The following is a 26,769-nucleotide window of genomic DNA, read 5'->3' on the forward strand; positions in this document are numbered from 1 at the left end:
CTAAATAATTCCACATTTTTCCGGGGGTTTGGTTCAGCTCAGTCAGTATGGTCATGACTAATAAAATTAATTATGGGATTAGAATTCCACATGTAGGAACACATTCCCTAAAGCAGCCTCCTGATCTCTCAATCTAGACACTGGGATTGCGATGTGTAAACTTTGTACCAACTATGACCTATACACAGCTTAACACCAGGTGGGTAAGACAAGCTAACTGACCAGCTCTGATGTACACTATGTTGCCAAAAGTTTTGGGACACCCATCCAAATCAAACTGTTAATGCTTCATACCAAGGCATTTTGGACAATTTCATGCTCTTTGTGGGAACAGTTTGGGGATGACCCCTTCCTGTTCCAACATGACTGCACACCAGTGACCAAAGCAAGGTCCATAAAGATGTGGATGAGTGAGTTTGGTGTGGAGGAACTTGACTGTCCTGACCTCAACCCCATAAAATTTCCATGGGATGAATTCGAGTGGAGACTGCAAGTGAGGCCTTCCTGTCATCACATCAGTGCCTGACCTCACAAATGTGCTTTTACTAGAGAGGAATGGTCACAACTCTCCATAAACACACTCCTGAACCTTCCCAGAAGAGTTGAAGCTGTTATAGCTGCAAAGGGCAGGACAACTCCATATTACATTCATGTACATGAGAAGGCAATAATTTTGGCAATGTGGTGTATATGTAAGATTGCAGTGCTGCTGATGCACAGACTGAATGTCCTGATCACTAATAGTTTTCCCAGTCATTTTACTTTACTGGTGAGTTAGCTCGAGATTTTAAATAAATTAAAAAGCAGTCTACATCTAGAGGAAAAGTCTCAGATAGGGTATGTGGTGAAAGAATTTCACTGTGCAGTAACATATATGTGACAAAGGCAAATCCTTGTTCCTCCAGGATCCTGGTGCTGCATGAAACACCTCAGAGCTACAGAACATGTCAGTGTGTGAATTCTCACATTAACCCATATCACTGTGGAGCTGATGAACATGGGTCTATCTGAAAATGTCAAACCTGACTAACTAAATGCCCGAGGTGTCTAATAAAGCCTGGATTAGATAGAAATGAGAGATGAGAAGTCTAGAGTGAGCTCGGTTGTGTAACTTTATTAAAAAAAAAAGCTAGGATCTTTCACTGTTCACATGATTATAGGAATTAAAATTTTCCCTTCGGTGAATCATCACTTTAATAAAACCTCCCATGACCTGTAAGTTTAAAACCTAATCCATTTAAAACCAAGCTGAAACTTACCTGGTCACCATGACAACTGGCTGCGGGCCAAAAGCTTCCATATTACCGCAATAAACAGTATAAACCATGCAGCTTCTGATTGGTTTGATGGATAGACCACGCCCACTTCTGCCAGAGAGAGGGAGAGAGAGAGAGAGAGAGAGAGAGAGAGGTCAGTGGTGTGAATGCGGTTGTCTGTGAGGTTCAGTGGATCAGCTGAAAACTCGGTGATTGCTGAAGAGAGAAAAAGAAGAAGAAGCCGCTGGAGCGCAGGACACTGTGAGAGGTAATTAAATAAATAAATAAATAAACAAACAACAAAAAAACAGCGCACCCGACCTCATTTTTAATTCCTTTGATCGTTGCGCGCGCGCGGCAGATGTCGGTGTTCGGCGGTTCGTTCGTGATGGGCGTGTGATGTTTCCCCGCGCCGTGAATTCGCTCGTGGCAGTCATCCATGATATTACAAAAAATGAATTTAAATAATGACATAATTGACATTAAAAAGCCGCTCTTTCCGCCGCATTGAGCCGGATGTTGCAGCGACATCGTGTCACCGGTTTACTGCAAACTCACAGTCGCTACTGCTCCATGTCAGGGAATATAATAATAATATACATGTAATAATATCTAATATCACAAAATATCATCATTCATTTTACAACCACAACATGCAGCTCTGGTCAGGTTTCAATGACGGAATCTGTGGCTGTGTGTATGTATATATATATATATATATGTATGTATGTATTTATGTCCATATATATATATATATAATGTGTGTGTGTGTAGAGAGAGAGGGTGTTGGTTTATATGGGGTTTTTTTTCTATAATAATTGAAAGAAATTGTGGAGTTTGTATGTTCTCTCCGTGTTGTGGTGGTCTCCTGTTTGTTAGCCCATGTTCCTCACGGTTTGACATGTTGTGTGCTCTGAGGCATCGTGATATGAGTGACTGTAGTCTTCCTGTCCATTATCCTTTCCTTCCACAGAACCCATCCTCACGGGATGCTTCAGAATCTTTTTCTCACCATTCTGTGTAAACTCTGCAGACTGCTGTAGGTGAAAATCCCACAGGATCAGAAGTCTTTAAAAATACTCAAACCTGTACTTTAAAATTCTTCCTGAATCAAAGCCACTGAAATCATGGATCTCATGATGCTCTGTTTCTTCACTAGTGTTGACAGAGACTCTTATTTTTACTACTTTGGGAAGAAGATGGGGGTCAGATGGTTAAGGACGTTACTTCTGAGCCCAACAGTGGCAGTGTGGCGGGAGTAGGACTAGAGCCAGTGACTAACAGGGTTATGGGAGAATGGAATAGTGGACTAACCTGAGAGATAATCTGGGTATGAGAGTGGAATAGTGGACTAACCTGAGTGATAATCAGACACGTGATCCTCTGCACCCATATCCCACATGATCATGCCATTATGTGTAGCACTAATGCATTTTTCTTATATTTATTTATTGATATTTGTGTGTTATATTTACTAAACCCGTGTAAGAAAAGACAGAAATGAACACTTCACACTCTGCTGCTCGCTAGCTGCAGTGATTCTTTGCGGAAAAAGGGGCTTCACTCTCATGAAGCTATCAGAAATAATTCTGTGAACCTGAAGAATGAACCAAATTATTAGTGACCCAGGGGTCAGTGTGTTTGTTGGAGACTAAAGGTGTACACTCTGGATTTTGCTTGTACTCTGCTAGTAAAATAAGCATCCTGGGCATTCTGGGCAGTTACTCTGTAATGACCTTTACTCTGTAATGACTGGTACTCTGTAACCAGTCATTACTCATGAAGCTATCAGGAATCATTCTGTGAAACTGAAGAATGAACTGAATTATTAGTGGTACTCTGTAATGACCGTTACTCTGTAATGACCGTTACTCTGTAATGACCGTTTCTCTGTAATGACAGTTACTCTGTAATGACCGTTACTCTGTAATGACCGTTACTCTGTAATGACCGTTACTCTGTAATGACAGTTACTCTGTAATGACCGTTTCTCTGTAATGACCGTTACTCTGTAATGACCGTTACTCTGTAATGACCGTTTCTCTGTAATGACAGTTACTCTGTAATGACCATTACTCTGTAATGACTGTTACTCTGTAATGACCGTTACTCTGTAATGACCGTTACTCTGTAATGACCGTTACTCTGTAATGACAGTTACTCTGTAATGACTGGTACGCTGTAATGACCGTTACTCTGTAATGACAGTTACTCTGTAATGACTGGTACGCTGTAATGACAGTTACTCTGTAATGACCGTTACTCTGTAATGACCGTTACTCTGTAATGACAGTTACTATGTAATGACTGGTACACTGTAATGACAGTTACTCTGTAATGATCGTTACTCTGTAATGACTGTTACTCTGTAATGACCGTTACTCTGTAATGACCGTTACTCTGTAATGACTGGTACGCTGTAATGACAGTTACTCTGTAATGACCGTTACTCTGTAATGACCGTTACTCTGTAATGACAGTTACTCTGTAATGACCGTTACTATGTAATGACAGTTACTCTGTAATGACAGTTACTCTATAATGACTGGTACACTGTAATGACCGTTACTCTGTAATGACCATTACTCTGTAATGACTGGTACACTGTAATGACCGTTACTTTGTAATGACCGTTACTCTGTAATGACAGTTACTCTGTACTCTGTCATTTTGAGATTTAAGCTCTGAAGGCTCCACCCAGAGTTTTTTTTTCAGCAAATCATTGTAGTAGTGCACACACACATACTAGCACATTTAGCTACACACTAACAGCATGTCTAGTGTTGAATGTTTGTTCTGAAATAGTTTTAAAGTCTCCTGCAGTTTAGTGGATAAATTCCGCCTCTGATAGTAACACCTCTGAAGTGAGGGATAGCAGGATGATGATGATGATGATGATGCTCACGGCATTCATGGAGAGAAGATTGAGTCTGATCACTAGCACTCCCTCATCATCTTGTTGAAGGAAACACAGTAACAGTTAGACTTGACTCTGAGCACAGGATGCCCAGGATGCTTATTTTACTAGCCTTGTAAGTGTGAGTGAAATGAATTGTCAGAGTAAATCTCCAGGCTCCAGCTTGTTGTGTTATTATTAGACTGTAAGTGAGTACGAGTGGCTGTTAAATCCTTCAGCAGCAGGAGAAAAACATGAGCTGAGTTGATGAATGGACGCAGAGTGAAGATATGCAGTGAGAATTGATCTGTATAAACACTAATAGATCAAACTGCAGGCTTTCAGAAGACTGTACACTCTCTGAGGGAGCAGCTACACTCTCTCTCTCTCTGCACTTGCAAACTCACACTCATATTACTGCAGAGCACTCCGGGTTACTGCTCTGTTCATACACACTGTCAATGACTGGTACTCTGTAATGACCGTTACTCTCCCTGAGGGAGCAGCTACACTCTCTCTCTCTCTGCACTCTCAAACTCATACAAAATCATTCATATTACTGCAGAGCACTCTGGGTTACTGCTCTGTTCATACACACTGTCAATGACCGATACTCTGTAATGACCGTTACTCTTTAATGACTGTTACACTGTGAATCACTGTTACTCTATAATGACAGTTACTCTGTAATAACCATTACTCTGTAATGATCATTACTCTGCATGACTGTTACTCTATAATGACCGTTACTCTTTAATGACTGTTACACTGTGAATCACTGTTACTCTGCAATGACCGTTACTCTGTGAGTCACTGTTACTCTGTAATGACTGTTACTCTGTGAGTCACTGTTACTCTGTAATGACTGTTACTCTGTAATGACTGTTACTCTGTGAGTCACTGTTACTCTGTAATGACTGTTACTCTGTAATGACTGTTACTCTGTGAGTCACTGTTACTCTGTAATGACTGTTACTCTGTAATGACTGTTACTCTGTGAGTCACTGTTACTCTGTAATGACTGTTACTCTGTGAGTCACTGTTACTCTGTAATGACTGTTACTCTGTAATGACTGTTACTCTGTGAGTCACTGTTACTCTGTAATGACTGTTACTCTGTGAGTCACTGTTACTCTGTAATGACTGTTACTCTGTGAGTCACTGTTACTCTGTAATGACTGTTACTCTGTAATGACTGTTACTCTGTGAGTCACTGTTACTCTGTAATGACTGTTACTCTGTGAGTCACTGTTACTCTGTAATGACTGTTACACTGTGAGTCACTGTTACTCTGTAATGACTGTTACACTGTAATGACTGTTACACTGTGAGTCACTGTTACTCTGTAATGACTGTTACACTGTGAGTCACTGTTACTCTGTAATGACTGTTACTCTGAGTCACTGTTACTCTGTAATGACTGTTACACTGTGAGTCACTGTTACTCTGTAATGACTGTTACACTGTAATAACTGTTACACTGTGAATCACTGTTACTCTGCAAAGACCGTTCCTCTGTAATGACTGTTACACTGTGAATCACTCTTACTCTGTACTGACTGTTACTCTGTAATGACTGTTACACTGTGAATCACTGTTACTCTGTAATGACCGTTCTTCTGTAATGACTGTTACACTGTAATGACCGTTACACTGTGAGTCACTGTTACTCTGTACTGACTGTTACTCTGTAATGACTGTTACACTGTGAATCACCGTTCCTCTGTAATGACCGTTACACTGTGAGTCACTGTTACTCTGTACTGACTGTTACACTGTAATGACTGTTACACTGTGAATCACTGTTACTCTGTAATGACTGTTACACTGTACTGACTGTTACACTGTAATGACTGTTACACTGTGAATCACTGTTACTCTGTAATGACTGTTACACTGTACTGACTGTTACTCTGTAATGACTGTTACTCTGTACTGACTGTTACTCTGTACTGACTGTTACTCTGTAATGACTGTTACACTGTGAATCACTGTTACTCTGTAATGACTGTTACACTGTACTGACTGTTACACTGTACTGACTGTTACTCTGTAATGACTGTTACACTGTGAATCACTGTTACTCTGTAATGACTGTTACACTGTACTGACTGTTACACTGTACTGACTGTTACTCTGTAATGACTGTTACACTGTGAATCACTGTTACTCTGTAATGACTGTTACACTGTACTGACTGTTACTCTGTAATGACTGTTACACTGTGAATCACTGTTACTCTGTAATGACTGTTACACTGTACTGACTGTTACACTGTAATGACTGTTACACTGTGAATCACTGTTACGCTGCAATGACCGTTCCTCTTTAATGACTGTTACACTGTAATGACCGTTACACTGTGAGTCACTGTTACTCTGTACTGACTGTTACTCTGTACTGACTGTTACTCTGTACTGACTGTTACTCTGTAATGACTGTTACACTGTGAGTCACTGTTACTCTGTACTGACTGTTACACTGTAATGACTGTTACACTGTGAATCACTGTTACTCTGTAATGACTGTTACACTGTACTGACTGTTACACTGTAATGACTGTTACACTGTGAATCACTGTTACTCTGTACTGACTGTTACTCTGTAATGACTGTTACACTGTGAATCACTGTTACTCTGTAATGACTGTTACACTGTAATGACTGTTACACTGTGAGTCACTGTTACGCTGCAATGACCGTTCCTCTGTAATGACTGTTACACTGTAATGACTGTTACACTGTGAGTCACTGTTACGCTGCAATGACCGTTCCTCTGTAATGACTGTTACGCTGTAGTGACCGTTACACTGTGAGTCACTGTTACTCTGTACTGACTGTTACGCTGTAATGACCATTACACTGTGAATCACTGTTACTCTGTGAATCACCGTTTCTCTGTAATGACCATTACACTGTACTGACTGTTACACTGTAATGACTGTTACACTGTGAATCACTGTTTCTCTGTAATGACCATTACACTGCAATGACTGTTACTCTGTAATGACTGCTGTACTGTAATATTGATAGACTATAGATCATTTATAACGTTATGTTTTTGCTCAGGATTTGTTGGAGGACACGTATCACAGTCTGCTGTTCTGCTGCAAATTATAATAAAGTAATAATAAAGTGTGTTTATTGTGTGTTTCAGACTGGACAGGAGGAAGTGGACATGTCCATGCCAAGTATGTTTATACACAACTCTCATTTCAGTCAGAGATGGAGACAGAACATGGCTGCTTTATTCACTATAATGGATATCAGATCAGATCAGATTAGTAGATTGCTAGATTAATTCCTAATTATCTGTGTGTGTCTCTGTGTGTGTGTGTGTGTGTTTGTGTGTAGTAAGTGACGCAGAGGTAAAAGTAGCTGAATGGCAGAAGACTTATTACACGGTCGATTCTGGCATCCAATCAGGAGCCACAACTGTTAATGAAGAAGACCAATCAGAGATCAGTGCCAAAACATTTACAGTGGACGACTGCAGTGCAGGTATGCTAACACAGATTAGCTCTCTATGCTAGCAATTAGCAATCTTTTTTAGCAAGTTTGGCTCAAAAGCTCACCTGCTGCAAATTTTCTGCCCAGCAGATTTTGATGCCCAGTTGGTTCTGACCCGAGCTCAGCGTGTCCGGGCAGCCATGTTCCCTGAGACGTTAGCAGAGCGTGAGGCATTAGCACACAGTGACTCACAGTCCAACGTACAGCGTTTGACTGAACCCTCTCACCTCTTGAACAATGCCATTGTTCACCTGATCAACTACCAGGATGATGCTGAGCTCGCCAAAAGAGCCATGCCAGAGCTCATCAAACTGCTGACCGATGATGACCAGGTATTACCATCAGCTGCATGCTAATCTATTACAGAAAAAAAAACTTGAAAAAGTAAATCTGCAATTACCAAAAAAGTTTGCTAAACAGCGCTAATGGTTCTGCGCTCAGGTGGTGGTGAGGAAGGCGGCTCTAATTGTGAGTCGTCTGGTTCGTAACGATGCTTCTCGACATGTGATGATGCAGTCCGCAGTGATGATGTCAGCAGTTTTGCGGGTGATGCAGAGTTCAAGCGACATGGAAACAATTCGCTGCATGGCCAGCATCCTGCACTGCCTGTCGCACCACCACCAGGGGCTGAACGCCATCTTCACTGCTGGGGGCATCCCTGCCCTCATCCATATGCTCAGGTAAGACACTGACCTTCTAGTTCTAGGTTCTGTTCCTCTGCAGACACTCCCTCAAAAATACAAGCATGCGTTCTGTGGTACGATTATTTACCTTAAACAAGTTTTTGGGGGCGCAGCATGGTGGCTTAGTGGTCAGCACTGTTGCCCCACAGCAAGGGTTGAGGGTTGCTGGGTACAGATCCCGGGTTCAAACAGGCAGTGGCCTTCCTGTGTGGAGTTTTGCATGTTCTCCCCCCGTGCCTGCATAGGTTTACTCCGGGAACTCCGGTTTTCTCCCACAGTCCAAAAACATGTACATTAGGTTGATTGGTAAATCCAAATTTCCCATAGGAGTGAGTGTGAGTGTGTGTGGTTGTCTGTCTATATGTGTGGCCCTGTGATGGACTGGCAACCTGTCCAGGGTGTACCCCTGCCTTTTGCCCAATGTGTGCTGGGATGGGCTCCAGCAGTCCCCTGTGACCCTAATTAGGAATAAAGCGGATATAGAAAATGGATGGATGGAAGTTTTCAGGGGAACTAAAGATATAAAAACATACTTCAGAGGGGATGAACTGAGTGCTCTGGTTCATTTTACCCAGGCATCATGACATCATCATCATCATTATTATTATTATTAGTGTCCAAGTTTAAATCCTGAAGTGAGATGGACAGACATGTAGCCCCCTTGTGGACATTTCAGATAATAACCATGCAGGAGGACAGTCACTGAGAAACAATCCAGCTCTGTATACTGCTTTTGTTTACCAAAACACTTTTATGTTGTTTGGGAATGTATTTTAAATGAAAAGAACCGTAAATGGAAGATCAGGGTTTGGATTCATTAAAAAGAATTACGAATTGAAGAATAAAATCCTTTAAAAGCCATTCAGTTTACGATAGAGATTTATTTCCAGATGTATGTAGCCAATCAGAATCACCTACTGTTTATACATTTAGTTAAGCAGGAAATAGAAAACACCCACTGGAACCTTTGGTACTGGACTGGGTCATAACTCTTCCTCAGTTCTGTTGATTCTCCTGGTGAGTAGATGTTGCTCAATCCTCTTATTGTTCTCATTTGTTCCTTCTCTCTGTGTCAGTTCTCCAGTGGAGTCTGTATTATTTTACTCCATCACTACACTCCATAACCTCCTGCTCCACCAAGATGGCTCCAAGATGGCGGTGCGAATGTGTGACGGTCTGCAGAAGATTGTTCCTCTGCTCAAACACACAAACCCAAAGTTCCTTGCTATCACCACAGACTGCCTGCAGATCCTATCCTATGCCAACCAGGAGAGTAAGGTGTGTGTGTGTGTGTGTGTGTTCACACGCCTTCGAATTTTCTTTGTTTTTGTTGACTTTACAAAGAAGCAGTATGAAATCATCTCACTCCTATAGTGTACTTTGCTGTAAAAACTCACACCCACGTTGTTCATTGCTGTCTGACATGCACCATCCATGGGATCATGCCAGATTCATTAAATTATTCCTGCATAAGCATGTGTTACTGACTGAATGATACCTTCTTGAACTGCATCCTGTCTTCTGTTGGATCATACCAGTCATGGTGTTACACCTTCTGTTGGATCACACTGTCTATTTTTCATTACATCCATTAGATCATCTTGTTACTTTATACATGAGCTCTTGTCTGGTGCACCATCAGTCTACTGTGGCTTCCCTCATCAGCCTCTGTCTAGTGGATGTGTTGAGTTTTAGCAGAATTTTAGCAGTAGTGAAGAAATGTTGAGGTAGTGTGGATGAGGTAGTGTTGAGGTAGTTTTGAGGTTGTGTTGAGGTAGTGCCGAAGTAGTGTTGAGGTAGTGCTGAGGTAGTAGTGAAGTAGTGCCAGGGTAGTGTTGAAATTGTGTTTAGGTAGTGTTGAGGTAGTGCTCAGGTTGTAGTTAGGTAGCTCAGAGGTAGTGCTGAAGTAGTGCAGAGTAGTGCTGAGGTAGTGCCGAGGTAGTAGTGAAGAAATGTTGAGATAGTGCTGAGGTAGTGCCGAGGTAGTGCTGAGGTAGTGTTAAGGTAATGCTGAGGTAGTAGTGAAGTTGTGTTGAGGTAGTGCTGTGGTAGTTCTGATATAGTGTTGAAGTAGTGTTAAGGTACTGTTTAGGTAGTGCTGAGGTAGTAGTGAAGAAATGTTGTAGTGCTGAGGTAGTGCTGGATGTAGTGTTGAGGTAGTGCTGAGGTTGTAGTAAAGTAGTGCTGAGGTAGTTTTGATGTTGTGTTGAGGTATTGCCAAGGTAGTGCTGAGGAAGTGTTAAGAAAGTGCTGAGGTAGTACTGAAGTAGTGTTGAGGTAGTAGTGAAGTAGTGCTGTGTTGAGGTAGTCATGAGGTAGTAGTGAAGAAATGTTGAGGTAGTGCTGGACGTAGCATTGAGGTATGGGTGAGGTAGTGCCGAGATAGTGTTGAGGTAGTGCTGAAGTGAAGTAGTGCTGAGGTAGTTTTGATGTTGTGTTGAGGTATTGCCAAGGTAGTGCTGAGGAAGTGTTAAGAAAGTGCTGAGGTAGTGGTGAGGTAGTGTTGGGGTAATGCTGAGGTACACTACCAGTCAAAAGTTTGGACACACCTTTTAATTCAATGTTTTTTGTTTAGGGATTTATTTTCTACATTCTAGAACAATCCTGGAGATTTCAAAACTATGAAATAACACACATGGACTTCAGTAATCCATATGTAATGACAACAAAAACCAGTCAGTTGTTATTTTAAGACACGAAGGTCAGGTGTTCTGGAATAGTTCTTGCAAGAACAGTATTGTCAAGTGCATTTGCAAAACCCATCAAGCCCCATGATGAAACTGTCTCACATGAAGACCATCCCAGTAAAGCAAGACCAAAACTGACCTCTGCTGCAGAGGAGAAGTTCATTTAGAGTCACCAGCCTCAGAAATCACCAATTAACAGCACCTCAGATTAGAGGCGTTATGAAGGCTTTACAGAGCATCAGTAGCAGACATATCTCAATATCAACTGGTCAAAGGACATTATTGTGGATTTCGGCCGCCTTCAGCATTGTTTTACAATGTAGAAAGAAATAAACATCAGGAAAGACCATGGAATTAGAAGGTGTGTCCAAACTTCTGACTGGTAGTGTAATATTAAGGTAGTGTTGAGGTAGTAGTTTAATAGTGTTGAGTTATTGCTGAGGTAGTGTTGAGGTAGTAGTGAGGTAGTGTTAACATAGTACTGAGGTTGTGTTGTGGTAGTTCTGATATAGTGTTGATGGAGTGTTGAGGTAGTCTTGAGGTAGTGTTTAGGTAGTGCTGAGGTAGTGTTGAGGTAATGCTGATATAGTGTTGAGGTAATGTTAAGGTACTGCTTAGGTAGTTCTGAGGTAGTGCCGCAGTAGTTTTGAGGTAGTGCTGAGGTAGTAGTGAAGAAATGTTGAGGTAGTGCTGAGGTATCACCGGAAGTAGTGTTGAGGTAGTGCTGAGGTAGTTTTGATGTTGTGTTGAGGTATTGCCAAGGTAGTGCTGAAGAAGTGTCAAGAAAGTGCTGAGGTAGTGTTCAGGTAATGCTGAGATAGTGGTGAGGTTGTGTTGAGGTAGTAGTGAAGTAGAGCTGAGGTAGTGTTGAGGTAGTAGTGGAGTAGTATTGAGGTAGTGTTGAGGTACTGCCGAGGTAGGGCTGAGGTAGTGTTGAGGTTGTTCTGAGGCAGTGGTGAGGTAATGTTGAGGTTGTGTTGTGGTGACAGTGGTGAGGTAGTGTTGAGGAAGTCTTGAGTAGTGTTAAGGTAATGGTGAGGTAGTCTTGAGGTAGTGCTAAGGTAGTGTTGAGGTAGTGCTGAAGTAGTGCCGCAGTAGTGTTGAGGTAGTGCTGAGGTAGTAGTGAAGAAATGTTGAGGTAGTGCTGAGGTATCACCGGACGTAGTGTTGAGGAAATGCTGTAGTGCTGAGGTAGTGGTGAGGTAATGTTGATGTAGTGCTGAGGTAATATTAAGGTAGTGTTGAGGTAGTAGTTTAATAGTGTTACATTATTGCTGAGGTAGTGTTGAGGTAGTAGTGAGGTAGTGTTAAGGTAGTACTGAAGTAGCGTCATCATAGTGTTAAGAAATTGCTGAGGTAATAGTGAAGAAATGTTGAGGTAGTGCGGACGTAGTGTTGAGGTATGGCTGAGGTAGTGTTGAGGTAGTGTTGAGATAGTAGTTAGGTAGTGCTGGGGTAGTGCTGAGGTAGTGTTCAGGTAATGCTGAGATAGTGGTGAGGTTGTGTTGAGGTAGTAGTGAAGTAGAACTGAGGTAGTGTTGAGGAAGTGCTGAAGTAGTGCCGAGGTAGTGCCGGTATAGTAGTGAAGAAATGTTGAGGTAGTGTGGATGTAGTGTTGAGGTAGTGCTGAAGTAGTGTTGAGGTAGTATTGAGGTAGTGCTGAGGTAGTGTTGAGGTACTGCCGAGGTAGGGCTGAGGTAGTGTTGAGGTTCTGAGGCAGTGGTGAGGTAATGTTGAGGTTGTGTTGTGTTGTGGTGACATAGTGATGAGGTAGTGGTGAGGTAGTGTTGAGGAAGTCTTGCGTAGTGTTGAGGAAGTCTTGAGGTAGTGTTAAGGTAGTGGTGAGGTAGTCTTGAGGTAGTGCTGAGGTCTTGAGGAAGTGCTGAGGTTGTGCTGAAGTAGTGCTGAGGTAGTGCACAGTGGTCTGATGCAGCTGCCAGTATTGACCTTGTATTTCTGGAATTCTAAACCTCTGACATAATTTTATTCTGTATTCCTAAATTCAATTCCTTTGTATTGTATGACACATTTAACAGTGAACATTGTTGCAAAACAGCTTTACAAAAATCTTAAAATTTACAATAAACAAAAAATAGTTTAATATTTAAAATTTGTATTTATCCCTATTGAGTGAATCAGATGTGACAGCTGTGAGGAAAAACTCCCTTAAGACAATATGAGGAAGAAACCTGGATGAACCAGACTGAAAAGGGAACCTCATCCTCATCTGGTTGACACCAGAGAGTGGGATTATGAATCATTATAACACAGAAAGTGAGATTATAAATCATTATAAACACTGAGAGTGGAATTATAAATCATTATAAATATTTAAGACCATTTATTTGTTACTCATGTCCTCGTTAAGACACCAGCTTTCATGTGAATCTTTTCGAACATTGGGGTTGAATACTTATGCATACAGCATTTTTGGTGTTTGATTTGCTTTCGAATTTTTGCTGATCATTAATAAATTTTACTTTTTGACCTGCTGTGTCTGATCTGTCTGTCATTAAAAAAGTATATTACATCAGTTCATTAAATTACATTCATTAGGATGCCACTGAAAAAGCGGTTTTGGGTTGAAAAAGAGCTGAAAAATTTTGCTAGGAAAAAAAGATTGAAATAGGTCATCGATGTGGTTCTGTTGCTGGAATCTCCGCCAGTGGCCTCCAGGTGACCAGTGAAGTTCCTTTTCCACACAATATTTCCATATTGATCAAACATTGCCACTGGAGGTAAATGAGATTCTCAAGGCTGGATAACGCTACACCTAACGTATCCAGATGTTGGTGTGACCATGACCTCATTAGCCCTGATGGTCAGCCTTCATTAGCTCAAAGTTCCATTTAGCTTCCTATAGTTTTTTTTTCCATCTGTCCTGAAAAATTATTGTTTTTTCCTGTGTGTGTGTGTGTGTGTGTGTGAGTGTAGCTGATCATCTTGGCAAGTGGAGGTCCTGAGAGTTTAGTGTCCATTATGAGGAACTATAACTATGAGAAGCTGCTGTGGACAACCAGCAGAGTGCTGAAGGTGCTGTCAGTGTGTTCTAGTAACAAACCCGCCATCGTCAATGCAGGTTTGTTCTTTTTCATTGTTCTTTTTTCCAGTCCCTGGAGGAAGCTGAACCCTTTGTAATACACTTAGTGTGTTTTTTGCAGGAGGCATGCAAGCTCTAGCTCTGCACCTGACTGGTTCCAGTGCTCGTCTTGTTCAGAACTGTCTCTGGACCCTGAGGAACCTTAGTGATGCTGCCACCAAACAGGTGGGTCAGTGTGTTTCACACTCACTATGGACAACTGGTCCTGAGTCTGGTTATAAATAACCACTCTAGTAGACAACTGTGTGTGTGTGTTTAATGAGACTGATGATCTGCAGTGGTGTCTCCCTTCAGGAAGGTCTAGACTCTCTACTCCACATCCTTGTATCTCAGCTTGGCTCAGATGATGTCAATGTTCTGACGTGTGCCACAGGAATCCTCTCTAACCTGACGTGTAATAACGCACGTAATAAGTCATTGGTGGTGCAGCATGGTGGCGTGGAGGCTCTTATTAATGCTCTTCTGCGAACCACTGTGAATCAGGACGAGGCCGAGCTGGCCCTATGTGCTGCGGTGAATCAGGACGTGGCCGAGCCGGCTGTATGTGCTTTACGCCACCTCAGCGGCCGCCACCCGCTCGCCCAGACAGCACAGAATGAGGTGCGAGTTCACTACGGCATCCCAGTCATCATTAAGCTACTGGGACAACCACACTACTGGCCTGTCATCAAGGTAAATGAGCAATAGTGCAAAAGGTCATTTGCTGGTACAATAGCATGGCACCATTTCTCAGAATCTTGCCTTCCTAATTTCTAATACTTAAGTAACTAATAAATGCTGTGTGATGCTGTTACAGTAACAGAGTGGTCTGATGATGTAGAGTTACTGTCACCTGTACAAAGGTATTTTCCCGTAACAGCATCTCCCTGAGTCTCTTCATTCTCTCTCTTTAAGTTAAATAAACTGAATAAAAAACAGATGTCATGTTCCAGAGAAACAGCAAGCCTTGGTTCAACACCAAACATGCACATCTCTCTCACACACACACACACACACACACACAGTGGCTTTGTGTAGCCTGGAGTGCTGTTATAATTTGCACTACATAAGAACATAAGAAGTGTCCTATATTACCTCCACTTTTATTTGATCTAAATATATGTCAGACTGCAGGGATGAAATGGGTTATGCTCAATTTAAGGAATTTAATTAATCCTTAAAGATTTTTTATAAACTTGTTGTTTAATATTATTAAATTCAGAACCTCCTTGGTGTTTTTTTTTCTGCAGTTTGCCTTTGTTCTTGTTTTGAGGTCAAAGGAAATGCATTAGACGTGCATTCATTTCCAGATTTTTGTTGCTATTGTGAGTCCAAAATAAGATTCGATGTAAAATTGATATCATGCTGAATCAAATCCTTATCTTTATCCTCCTCCTCCTCCTCATCTTCCTGTTTTTTAATTCAGTGTTTCTGTTAAAATCTTTATTCATTGTTTCTCTGTGACAGTGTGACTCTTAAACGCATCACTTCCTGCTCAATTACATCAGTGCACTGAAGTGTAAACCTGTGTGTGTGTGTGTGTGTGTGTATGTTGAGCCTAAGCCTATAAATCCAGAACACTTATCTTTCCACTCCCAGTGTGTGGTTCTGACATGATGGTGAAATATTTTTGTACATATGAATAAGCAATAAATAAGGGAATGATGATGAGTTTCAGTTCAACTTTTACACTGAAAAAGAGACATCAGGTGAAGATTTCTAGTCAGTTCCTTCACTGACCACCAGAGGGAGACAAATACCGACTTTAGATGCTTCTCAGCTTGACTCGCATAAATTTGTGATTATAATGAACTTTTTCTAATGTTGGGTGTTTTAGGAATTTAAAGGGAAGAAAAACTATAGAGTTTTTAGTAACTGGGACACGTGTTAATACAGTCAAATTTCATGTTTTCCACTTCCTGTTCCTGTAGGCCATCGTTGGTCTGATTCGTAATTTGGCACTCTGTCCAGCCAATCAGGTGCCTCTAAGGGAAGCAGGTGCAATACCACGATTGGTTAACCTGCTGCTGAAGGCTCATCAGGACCTACAGAGACTCAGCACACAGAACACCTACCAGGTAAGCGGTCATCAGGTAATGATGTCATCATCAGGTAACTAATCAGTCATAAGGTAACAAGCCCATAATCAGATAACTTCAGTTTTCAATTTAGTTCAGTTTTCAGCAGTCAGGTCAGTTATCAGTCCTTCTTCTACGTTTTCTTTTGGCTTTTCCCTTCAGGGGTCTCCACAGTGAATCATCTCTCTCCACCTATCCCTATCTTCTGCATCCTCAACACTTACACCCACTAGCTTCATATCCTCATTTATTCCATCCATATCTCTCCTCTTTGGTCTTCCTCTTTTCCTCCTGCCTGGCAGCTCCATGTCCAACATTCTCCTACCAATATACTCACTCTCCCTCCTCTGGACATGTCCAAACCATCTTAATCTGTCCTCCCTAACTTTGTCCCCCAAACGTCCAACATGAGCTGTCCCTCTGATGTACTCGTTCCTAATCCTGTCCAACCGTGTCACTCCCAAAGAGAACCTCAACATCTTCAGCTCTGCTCCCTCCAGCTCTGACTCCTGTCTCTTCCTCAATGACACTGCCTCTAAACCATATAGCATGGTCGGTCTCACCACTGTCTTGTATATCAGGTATCAGTCCATTCAGCAGTTAAAGGGACGAATCCTTTACTTTCTTAAATAAAAATCCTCAAATCCTCACAAATACTAAAATTAATAGGAATATAATACTAACAGTAATTTTCTGAACATATAGAGTGACACCATCCTCATTCATAAGATCAATTGTAAACATTATGGATATAACATGAACCTTTTTAGGATCCATAGCTACCCTACTAGCATCAATAATCTGCTCCAAAAACTTTACAGATGTTTGCAAGAAATTTCTCTTTTCCGGTTTAATCTAATTGTGTTGGTGAGGTCTCTGAAAAACCATGTCCAGTCTCTCTAAAGCTTTTCTCACTGTAAATGCAAATGCCAGTAAATCATCTAAATAAGCTGAAGTCCCCAATAATGCTTACCATCATCTATGTAAATGAGGCTGGACTGTTGCATAAACCCTCCGCAGTTAATGGGAATGAGCAGGGGGAACCATCCGGTAGAGAAGGGGGAAATGGTATTTGTCTCTCAGGCTGAAGCAGCGGGTGAACATCTTTGCTGTAGTTTCCTCAGAAAAGTGTATTGACTAACACGGCATGAACCAATGTCTATGTCCCTGTGTAAGTAAGTAGCCTTTATTTGTCAAATATACAATTCTGCACAGTGAAAAGTTTTCTTCATATATCCTATTCTTGGAGGGTTGGGGTCAGAGTGGAGGGACAGCCATGATGCAGACCTCTAAAGTAGGGTGGGGTGGTGTGGGAGTCTTTTGGCCTTGTTCAAGGGCCCAATTGTGGCAGCTTGGCAGTGCTGGAGCTTCAACCCCGATCTTCCCAGAACCTTAACCACTTGAGCTACCATTGCCACATGTCACCCTTATCAGGTCTTCAGTGATTGTATGGGTTCTGCTTTGGTGTTCTGAAATACTTTGAAATCTTTAGTAGCTAAACGTACTGAATCATCGGCCAGTTTGAAGTTTTTCTTCAGCATGATTGGCTGTTTAATTCTAAAATACTGCTTTCTTCCAGTAAACGTGTTAGTGGGAGACGTGAGAGTCTCCTGTCTCACTCAGTGGACTGATCAGTCACAGTAGGGATTCCCAATGGGTGAGTTATGTATTTATCGACAAATTGCTTGCTGGGTATCGTAGAGTTCAGCTGAAAACAGGAAATCATGAATTGTGCTAGAATGTGGATAGCAAGCTATTCAGTCCTGTGCAACAGAATACTACTAAAAACACTACTATTAAAATATGGTGACAGATAATATATAAAATTTTGGTTTTAAAATATGTTATAATTACATAACAGATATGTCACCACATACCAAGCCAATAATCACACCAAAGCCTGTGATGAGCCTGTCATCATGAGTATGTTGTCAGGTAAGAAAACCATCATCAGGAAACAAACGTGTAATCGAGTAACGAGTACATCACTGAGTTACAGTTATGTGAATTAATTCTTTTACATCACTAGTGTGCATTGAGGCTGGCAACATAAGCAAAGCTCAAGCAGCATGTGTGTTCTTGAAATAAAGTCTTTGACTCTTTGTCCATCTCTTTCTCTCTACTGGTCTCTGTCTCTCTCAGGATGGAATTAGCATGGAGGAAATAGTAGAAGGCTGTACTGGAGCATTACATATTTTGGCCAGAGATCCGATTAACCGGAGTGAAATCGCCAACATGCAGACCATCCCTTTATTTGTACAGGTAACAGTGTGTGAGTTTACACTGTGTATAAAGTGCAGGCAGGGACTCCAGCAAGACTAGCTATGACAGCATAACTAAAAGGGAGAGCCAGAAAGTGACAGACATGAAGGCTTCCCGGGACATAAAGCATCCAACCACTTCACAGTCAGCAAACCTGAGCGACTTGTGAGGGTGGTAAGGAGACAGCATCCAAACATCCCAGTACACCAAACACTCTATGACCATGAACCTTCCAGATCTGCTCCTTTACCTAAGAAAACTATACATTAAAAGCTCGACTAAACAAATGTGTCTTCAGCCTAGACTTAAACATTGAGACTGTGTCTGAATCCCCAACACTAATTGGAAGGCTGTTCCATAACTATGGGGCTTTGAAAGAGAAAGCTCCGCCCCCTGCTGTAGCCGGAATACCAAGTAACCAGCACCCTTTGATCGGAGTAGGCGTGGCGGATCAAAAATAACTAAAAGGTCACTCAGGTACTGCGGCGCGAGACCATTTAGTGCTTTATAGGTCAGTAACAGTATTTTATAATCAGTGTGAAATTTGACTGGGAGCCAATGTAGTGTGGATAAAATAGGAGTGATGTGTTCATATCTTCTGGTTCTGGTGAGGACTCTAGCTGCTGCATTCTGGACTAACTGGAGCTTGTTTCTGCTCCTACTGGAACATCCAGACAGTAAGACATTACAATAATCCAACCTAGAGGTAACAAAAGCATGAACTAATTTTTCTGTATTATGAAGTGACATCATATTTCTTATCTTGGCAATATTTCTGAGATGAAAGAAGGCTACCCGAGTGATATTATCTACATGATTCAAGATTCAAGAAGCTTTTATTATCATTTTAACCACATATAGCTGACGCAGTACATAGTGAAATGAAACACCGTTTCTCCAGGACCTGGTGCTACAGAAACATACAACATAAAGTTTAAACACAAAACAACATCACAGAGCTAGGACAGAAGTTTGTCCAAGCCACATAAAGTGCAAAGTGTGCACATTGTGCAAAACTGCCATAGCAGCAGTTGAGGTAGTGCAGATAGAACATAAATATTTCAATGGATGAAATATTAACATTGAGGTAGTGCAATAAGTAATGAACAATATAAGTTTGTTCACACAGGTGAGAGAGTGTATGTGTGTGTGTGTGTGAGAGAGAGAGAGAGAGAGAGACAGAGAGTTTTCTGCATTTCAGTCCTCTGTGTGTGTGTGTGTGTGTGTGTGTGTGAGAGAGAGAGAGAGAGAGAGAGAGAGAGAGAGTTTTGTACAGTTCAGTCCTGGGTGTTGAGGAGCCTGATGGCTTGAGGGAAGAATGAGCTTCAAACGAAAGACCAGAGTCAATAATCACACCAAGGTCTTTTACTGCTGGACACGATGAAACAGAAAGACTATCCAGAGTTACTCTGTAATCAGAAAGCTCACTTCTAGCTGCATGTGGTCCTAGTACAAGCACCTCTGTCTGTCAGAGTTAAGCAGGAGGAAGTTAGTGACCATTCAATGTCTAATGTCCTTTACACATTCTTCAGACTTAATAAGCTGGTGTCTCTCATCTGTTTTTTAGAAGTGAGTAATTAGATAGCTAGTTATGCAGGTTGTCTCACTCTCTCCCTGGATCTCTTTTTGTCTTGCTCTCCTGCCATCTCTGTGTAGTTGTTATACTCTTGTGTTGAGAGTGTACGGCGAGTCTCAGCTGGGGTTTTATGTGAACTTGCTCTGGATAAACACTCTGCCGAACTAATCGATGCTGAAGGAGCTTCTGCTCCACTGATGGAGCTTCTGCACTCCACTAACGAAGGGATAGGTGAGTAACACACACCACACACACACACACACCACACACAGGGCCATCTAATCCAGGTGTGACAAACTGAATATGGTGGGGAAGTTGTGTGTCTTTTGTTCATAAATGTGTGTGTGTGTGTTTGTGTGTGTGTGTAATGCTCTCAGCCACCTATGCCGCTGCTGTGCTCTTCAGAATCTCAGAGGACAAAAACTCAGACTACAGGAAGAGAGTTTCAGTGGAACTTACACACTCACTGTTCAAACACGACACACACTCCTGGGACATGGTGAGGCACATCACACACACACATCGTATGCAATGCAACTCACTAATGTGGGAGACAAATACATAATCAAGGTGTGTGTGTGTGTGTTCCCTGCAGGCACACAGTACAATGACCCTCGATCATGGCTACATACAGGATGGTAAATGCACACACACACACACACACACACACACACACACACACACACACTCCCTATCTCTCTCTCTCTCTCTCTCTCTCTCTCTCTCTCTCTCTCTTTAGAGGGCGTATCATCTCTGTATGTTTACTCAGACCTTCCTGTCAATGCTCTCTCTCTGGACCCTGATGTCCATGGGCCATATGTGTCAGACATGACCTTTGACCCCCGACATGTTTACCCAGAACCACTTTAAAAGCATAGTTAGACAGGTAAGAACAGACATATATTAAATTAAATTATTTAATAAATCAATAACTCATAGACCATTTTATTATTTAGGTTGAATCAGTAAGCAGGAGGTGATGGACACGTGGATCTGGAGCTCAAGGACCTGTGGAGGTTAAGCTTAATGAGTCATGGTGGTGGAGTTTGAGAAAATATGGAATTTTAAAAATATACAGTCAAAATATTAGCCAATGGATATGCAGTGGTGGAGCGTGAGGACATGTGAAGGTGGAGATTAATGGTTGTGTGTAGGGCTTAAGTGGAACTTGAGATTATATGGAATCAGGAGGCATGAAAACAGCAGGCAGAGCCTGAGGAATATGGCAGGACCTTAAACTGAAGAATTTCTCTTTTATGTGTTTTAATGATTTGGTTTCACTAAGAGAAGAAATATCTGCTGGAACCTGCATGTGTTTATGTAAATAACATTTTTATATGATGCATTGTTGTGTGACAGATGGCATCCATAGTGTATGTCCTGAATCTGTGATTATATTTGTGTGTGTGTGTGTGCTCCTGATCAGAAGATTTGATACCATTATTTTACTGTGATCACTTTTTCAGAAATATCATTACATGAGTAACTGTAGCATTGTTAGTACTCCCTGTTGAAAAAACATGAATCTCTAATGGTTTCCATTTCATAATGGGTTTCTAGATTTCTATTACGTAATAGAAAATGGCTTATGGTTTTCATATTGTAATGAACCTCCCGTAGCAACAGATGTACAATCGATTTTATTAAACAAGGAACAGGGCATACAATACAAAGCTGTTTGCAGAAAATGTAGTCAAAAAACAGAGGCAAAAGTTCATAAACCCACAAAACAAGAATATCCAAAACAAGGAGCAGAAAATGTGGTAGGTAAATAGGCAAAGGTCAGAAACTAGCAATGTGGCAAACAATCCAGAAGTCACAATCCAAATGCATGAAAAACGGAGAAAACAGAAAACAATGAACGGCCATGTACAGGGAACTGTAAATACTTTGCAAAGAACAGCAAAGGGAGCTGTGTTTATAAACATGAACCCGGAAGTTACTGAATAACCTGAAGGTGCTTAGTACTCAGGCAAGGGCTTTCTCTGGCGGTGTGGAGGGGGAAGTGCAATGGAGGCCCGTCCCAGAACACCTCCTGGTGTTCTTCTTGGCCAGCCTCTGGGTTTGGGGTCTGGTTGATTGGGATGGTTGTTGTGGAACTTCCTGGTCAGTGATGGGTTAATAATGTCTCTAGCATTGACCCAAGACCATGGGGCCATATCCCTCTCAGTCGATCATGTATTGCAGATGGCCCCTCTGTCTCCTGGAGTCTAGGATCTCCTTGATCAAGTATGCTGGGGCGCCTTTAATGTCCAGTGGTGGAGGTGGCACTGAGTCATGATTGATATGGCTTGAGCAGGGAGACGTGAAAAGATGGCGAGGTACAGTACATTGGGTGGAGATCCAGGGTTGATTTGCCGGTCCAATATAGCGTGGACTGAGCCGCTTGCTTGGGGGTTGAAGAGAGAAGTTTTTGTTCACCAGCCATACGAGTTGGCCCGGTTGATAGTCTGGGTGAGGGCGGTGTTGTCGGTCAGCCTGTTACCAATGGTAGCAAATCTGCAAAATCTCTGTTGACACGTGAGTATTTTCCCACACTCTTTGGCAATTCTGGAGCCAGTCATTTACTGCTGGGATGTTTGATGGCTCTCCTGACCATGGAAATAACAGGAGTTGAAAACCATAACTCTAACCCTAACCCTGGGCATAGTCTGCTGTTGTGCTGCCCAACCCCGAACACCGAATAATCTGGAAGAGCTTAGTACTCAGGAGGTAGTGGTGTAGAGAGGGAAGTGCAGTGGAGATCATTTCAAATATACTAAAAATTTGCTTAATCATTTCCATTACGTTATGGGAATCATCTTAATTTTTCAGAAATCAGTCATTTTCTGATTTCTATTAAAAACCACTAAACCATTACAGATCACACACATTTAATACATCAATAAACCATTAAAAGTCTTCAGCAGGGATGTCCTGGTGTGAAGAGTGTGTCATCCTAAAAAATCTGTTTGCAAAAGCTAGTTAGTATGTATTAGCTTGTATAACATAAGCTTAAAAAATAATTTGCTTAAAAAATGAACAGCAAATTGGCAAAGTAGCTTAAAAAAAGCCAATTAATTTGGTAGCTTTAAAATTGGCACATTTGCCATTTGACTAGCTTTTAAACAGCACATGTAGTTATTAAAGTGAGAAAAAAAACCCTTGTGGATGTCAGTATTGGTGATGGGATGATGCTCCGAGTTTAATATTTGTATCATAAAAAAAAAACACTGCTGCACTGTTATATGGTGTTTAAAGTGAACCTGTTTGAAAACAGGAAGCTATAAGCACATAACCTTATGTACTGACAAAAATCCTTAATATTTTATATACATGGTTAACATTTTTATAATAAAGTGTGAATTAAAGAGTCATAAAAACAATTGTATCCTGTATTTATTTATTTGACATGTTTTTGTGAAAGCTGAAATTGATCAGCAGATCAACAGCAGCAACATTCCCCCTGATCAAGTCCTGGGTTGAGTGTCAGTGTGTTTTGGATGATAGTTTTGCTGCATGATGAAGTTTCTCCTGATTAGACTGAATGTGGAATTTATCGAACAGAATGCTTCTGTAGACTTCTGACTTTATTCTACTGCTACCATCATACATTTCTTCATAGGTAATGATTAGTGAATCTGTTTTTGAAGCAGCCATTGAAGCCCAAGCCATGACTCTACATTTACATTTACTTATACGGCATGTGGCAGACAGTAAACTTTAAACGGTAGATTGTGAGACCTTCACTCTGCTCCGTGGAGTTTGTTGGTGATTTCATTGAGTTTGTTTTTGGTTTTTTCTTTATAGCTTTTACAATTTTTCTGCAAATGTTTCTGGTGCTATTGTTGTCCGTGGCTGACCTGTTTGATGTTTGTCTGTTATTACGTGTTCTTTCTCTTTTTCAGGACATTTCAAATTGTTGTATTGACTATGCCCAATGCTTGTGCAATGGCTTTGCTAGATTTCACTTATTTTCTCAACTTCACCATTGCTGGAGCTGCTTCTTCCATAGACAGCTCTCTGGTCTTCATGCTGGTTTATTGTTTTTAACAAGAAATGCAGTCTCTACAGGTGAAACCCAAGACTCAAACAAAGAGCACCTCTCAGAAGACCTGCTTGTTCCGCGTGATTCTTTTGACCACCACATCAACTACTGCTTGACCTCTTCAGAGGCCCAGACCTGCCAGCTCCATGTTCTCGCTGTGTTGATGTTAGTGGATATCACTCATTTCACTATATAATAGCATCATAAGTACTGAGTTGCCCTTATTGGAAAAGAACTACAGTCAGGATGGGACCACAGAAACAGTGCCTGATAAAGACTGATAATGAAATATCACTTCCATAGATAGTGTAGTCCAATTGGATCAAGTTTTAATGGTCAAGGATCTTATTATCCTGTAACTTTCTTGATTTAAACATGGAATATTTTTGTCAATTTCCAGAAAACTATGTATTGAGATTAATGCAACAGTTACTTATTGTTTTGATCAGTTAGATGATCATAATGAAATGATGTAATGTGTGAATTGCATGTGAACCGGTGAGAATCTGATGGTGTGTCATTTTGAACAGCTGATTTTAGTTCAATGAAAAATGATCTAAGGTTCATGTTTTGAAAATGACATAGAGGTTCTGATATTATTGCCTAAGTGATCGTAAAAAAAGGGTAAATTACATGTTTAATGAATAACTAAATATTTTTATGAAAAGCACACTGACTGAGCTTTTTCAGTGTGGAGTTAATCCACCATTGATATTCAGGATGTTTCAATATTCTGTCTGTCCATCCAGCTGCAACACACACACACACAGTGTAAAAGGAGGTTTTGAAATTTGAGTATCGGCAGTAAGGTCGTGAGTCGACATTTCCATCATCAAGAATCAAAATGTCTTTGGAGGAATCTTTACCTGGGGTTAATGATTCTGGGGTTAAGTAGCTCAGGTTAATGACTAACTAATCTAAAGATTCCTTGGAATATCCTTTTGTTCCACCATAAAAAAAAGATCAAAACTTTGATAAACACTCTGCCTTATAATTGTTTTATTCATGTCCTGATAATATAAAGTTTAATTACAGTATGTGTGTATGGGTTGTGGGGTAGGTGTTTGTTTAGTTCCAAAAGAAATTTCATCATCTTAAATGATTGTGAGAGTATAAATATGTGGACTTTTCACCGACTCTAATACAAGTCTCTCTGACTATCTGCTTAAACATTCTTATTGCAGGAATCTTCTGAAACATCATGTCTCTTAAAGACTATTCCAATTGGATTGATTCAGTTCAAGATGTGGACCAGATTGCACAGATGGTGAATGATAATTTCTGTTTCATTAATGATGTTATGATTTGGTTTTTATTTAGTAAATATGGTGATGGAGTGAGATTCTGCTGCTGAACCTTATGAAGTAAAAATGAACAGTAATTAAAGGAAAGCTCTGAAGGAAACTGTAAAGAAAACTGTATAACGGTATCCCTACCCCTGGCCGGAGTCTTGCCGCTTGATGGTCCCCACTGATGCTGTGGATGGATCTGTGTGGACCAGGAGACAGCCATGGACAGAGACACTTGGGGACTTTCACACCATCACAGATCTGCCATTTCATCTGTCAGCTTGTGACAGCAAAGAACTAGTGTTTATAATGACCTTAGAAACTACACTGACCTAATAGTTCCTCATGGTCATTGATTTCTGTTGTAGAAAGGACATTAATCAGCTACAGTTACATTATTTACTATTTAGTGTCACCCAAATGAGGATGGGTTCCCTTCTGAGCCTGGTTCCTCTCAAGGTTTCTTCCTTTCCATCCCAGGGAGTTTTTCCTTGCCACCGTTGCCACAGGCTTCTCATTAGGGATAAAATAGTCTAATTATAGAATTTAATAATTTATTCTTATTTCTAGTTAATTAGTTATTTTTATTTATTATTATTTTTCATTTTTCCCCTCCCCTTTCTCTGTTTTCTTCTTTTCTAAAGCTGCTTTGAGACAATGTTCATTGTAAAAGGCGCTATACAAATTAAATTGAATTGAATTGAATTGAATTGAATTGAATTGAATTGAATTGAATTGAATTGAATTATAATTGTTGAAAATGTGTCATTGATGATGATCTTTATTGTAGGTCTCAGGTGAAGCTGAACGAAAACTTGGCCACAACTTTCCTATGTACTCTCTTCTGGTGTACAAATTTGACCAAAATGTGCGAAAAAAGTACATAATCAAGGTCTGTGTGTGTGTGTGTGTGTGTGTGTGATACTCAAAAAATACTCAAAAAATAATGGTGTATTTAATATTCTCTCTCTTCTCCCCCAGGTGTATGTTGGACATAACAAGGGTGTTAACCTGCTGGTTTGGCAGTCTGATGATGACTCAAAACCACCAGAGTTGAAAAGAGTTGATCCCTTTAAACTGCCTGAGCTAACTGAGTGAAATCAGTCTGATCTGCATATTTTTAGCTTGATGTTGGAAAATGCAGTACACGGATTTCTTAAATCAGAAATAAAGTTTAAAGTCCATTCTGGAGCATTTTGGGTTTGGCTCCTTTTTCTTGAGAGCAGTCAAAACTATTTATTTTGATTGCTCAGCTAGGATACTTACTGGCCCTTATATTTCACCTTCCTTTTCTCTTGGCAGAGGTACACGTCAAGGGTGCCCCTTGTCACCTTTGTGTTCTAATTTATCATTGGAGCCTCTGGCCCAAGCGATTAGACAATGCTCTTTAATAACTCCTATAAGCTGTATGAATACATCCCACAAAA

At 40.9% G+C, this 26,769-nt stretch overlaps 1 protein-coding gene across 6 annotated transcripts; it reads left to right on the forward strand.

The window, feature by feature from the left end:
• The first annotated feature begins 123 nt into the window (after window positions 1-123).
• Window positions 124-26,769, forward strand: LOC131345090 (junction plakoglobin-like). 6 transcript variants are annotated; one of them, XM_058377778.1, is made up of 18 exons: window positions 124-1,524; window positions 7,309-7,342; window positions 7,506-7,652; window positions 7,749-7,993; window positions 8,103-8,341; window positions 9,421-9,622; window positions 13,966-14,110; window positions 14,193-14,296; window positions 14,426-14,803; window positions 16,042-16,188; window positions 18,331-18,450; window positions 20,107-20,257; window positions 20,404-20,525; window positions 20,622-20,664; window positions 20,766-20,912; window positions 20,983-25,320; window positions 26,133-26,234; window positions 26,324-26,766. In XM_058377778.1, exons 2-15 carry the CDS (start codon window positions 7,330-7,332, stop codon window positions 20,894-20,896), a joined length of 2,187 nt encoding a protein of 728 aa, XP_058233761.1. In that variant the 5' UTR covers window positions 124-1,524; window positions 7,309-7,329; the 3' UTR covers window positions 20,897-20,912; window positions 20,983-25,320; window positions 26,133-26,234; window positions 26,324-26,766. The 6 variants fall into 6 exon arrangements, with proteins under 6 accessions (XP_058233761.1, XP_058233763.1, XP_058233760.1 ...); XM_058377780.1 differs by having other exon boundaries at window positions 20,796-20,912; window positions 20,983-26,234; window positions 26,324-26,769; XM_058377777.1 differs by having other exon boundaries at window positions 20,983-26,234; window positions 26,324-26,768.

The sequence above is a fragment of the Hemibagrus wyckioides genome, linkage group LG24 (genome assembly GCF_019097595.1).
Source record: "Hemibagrus wyckioides isolate EC202008001 linkage group LG24, SWU_Hwy_1.0, whole genome shotgun sequence".
Lineage (NCBI taxonomy): Eukaryota > Metazoa > Chordata > Actinopteri > Siluriformes > Bagridae > Hemibagrus > Hemibagrus wyckioides.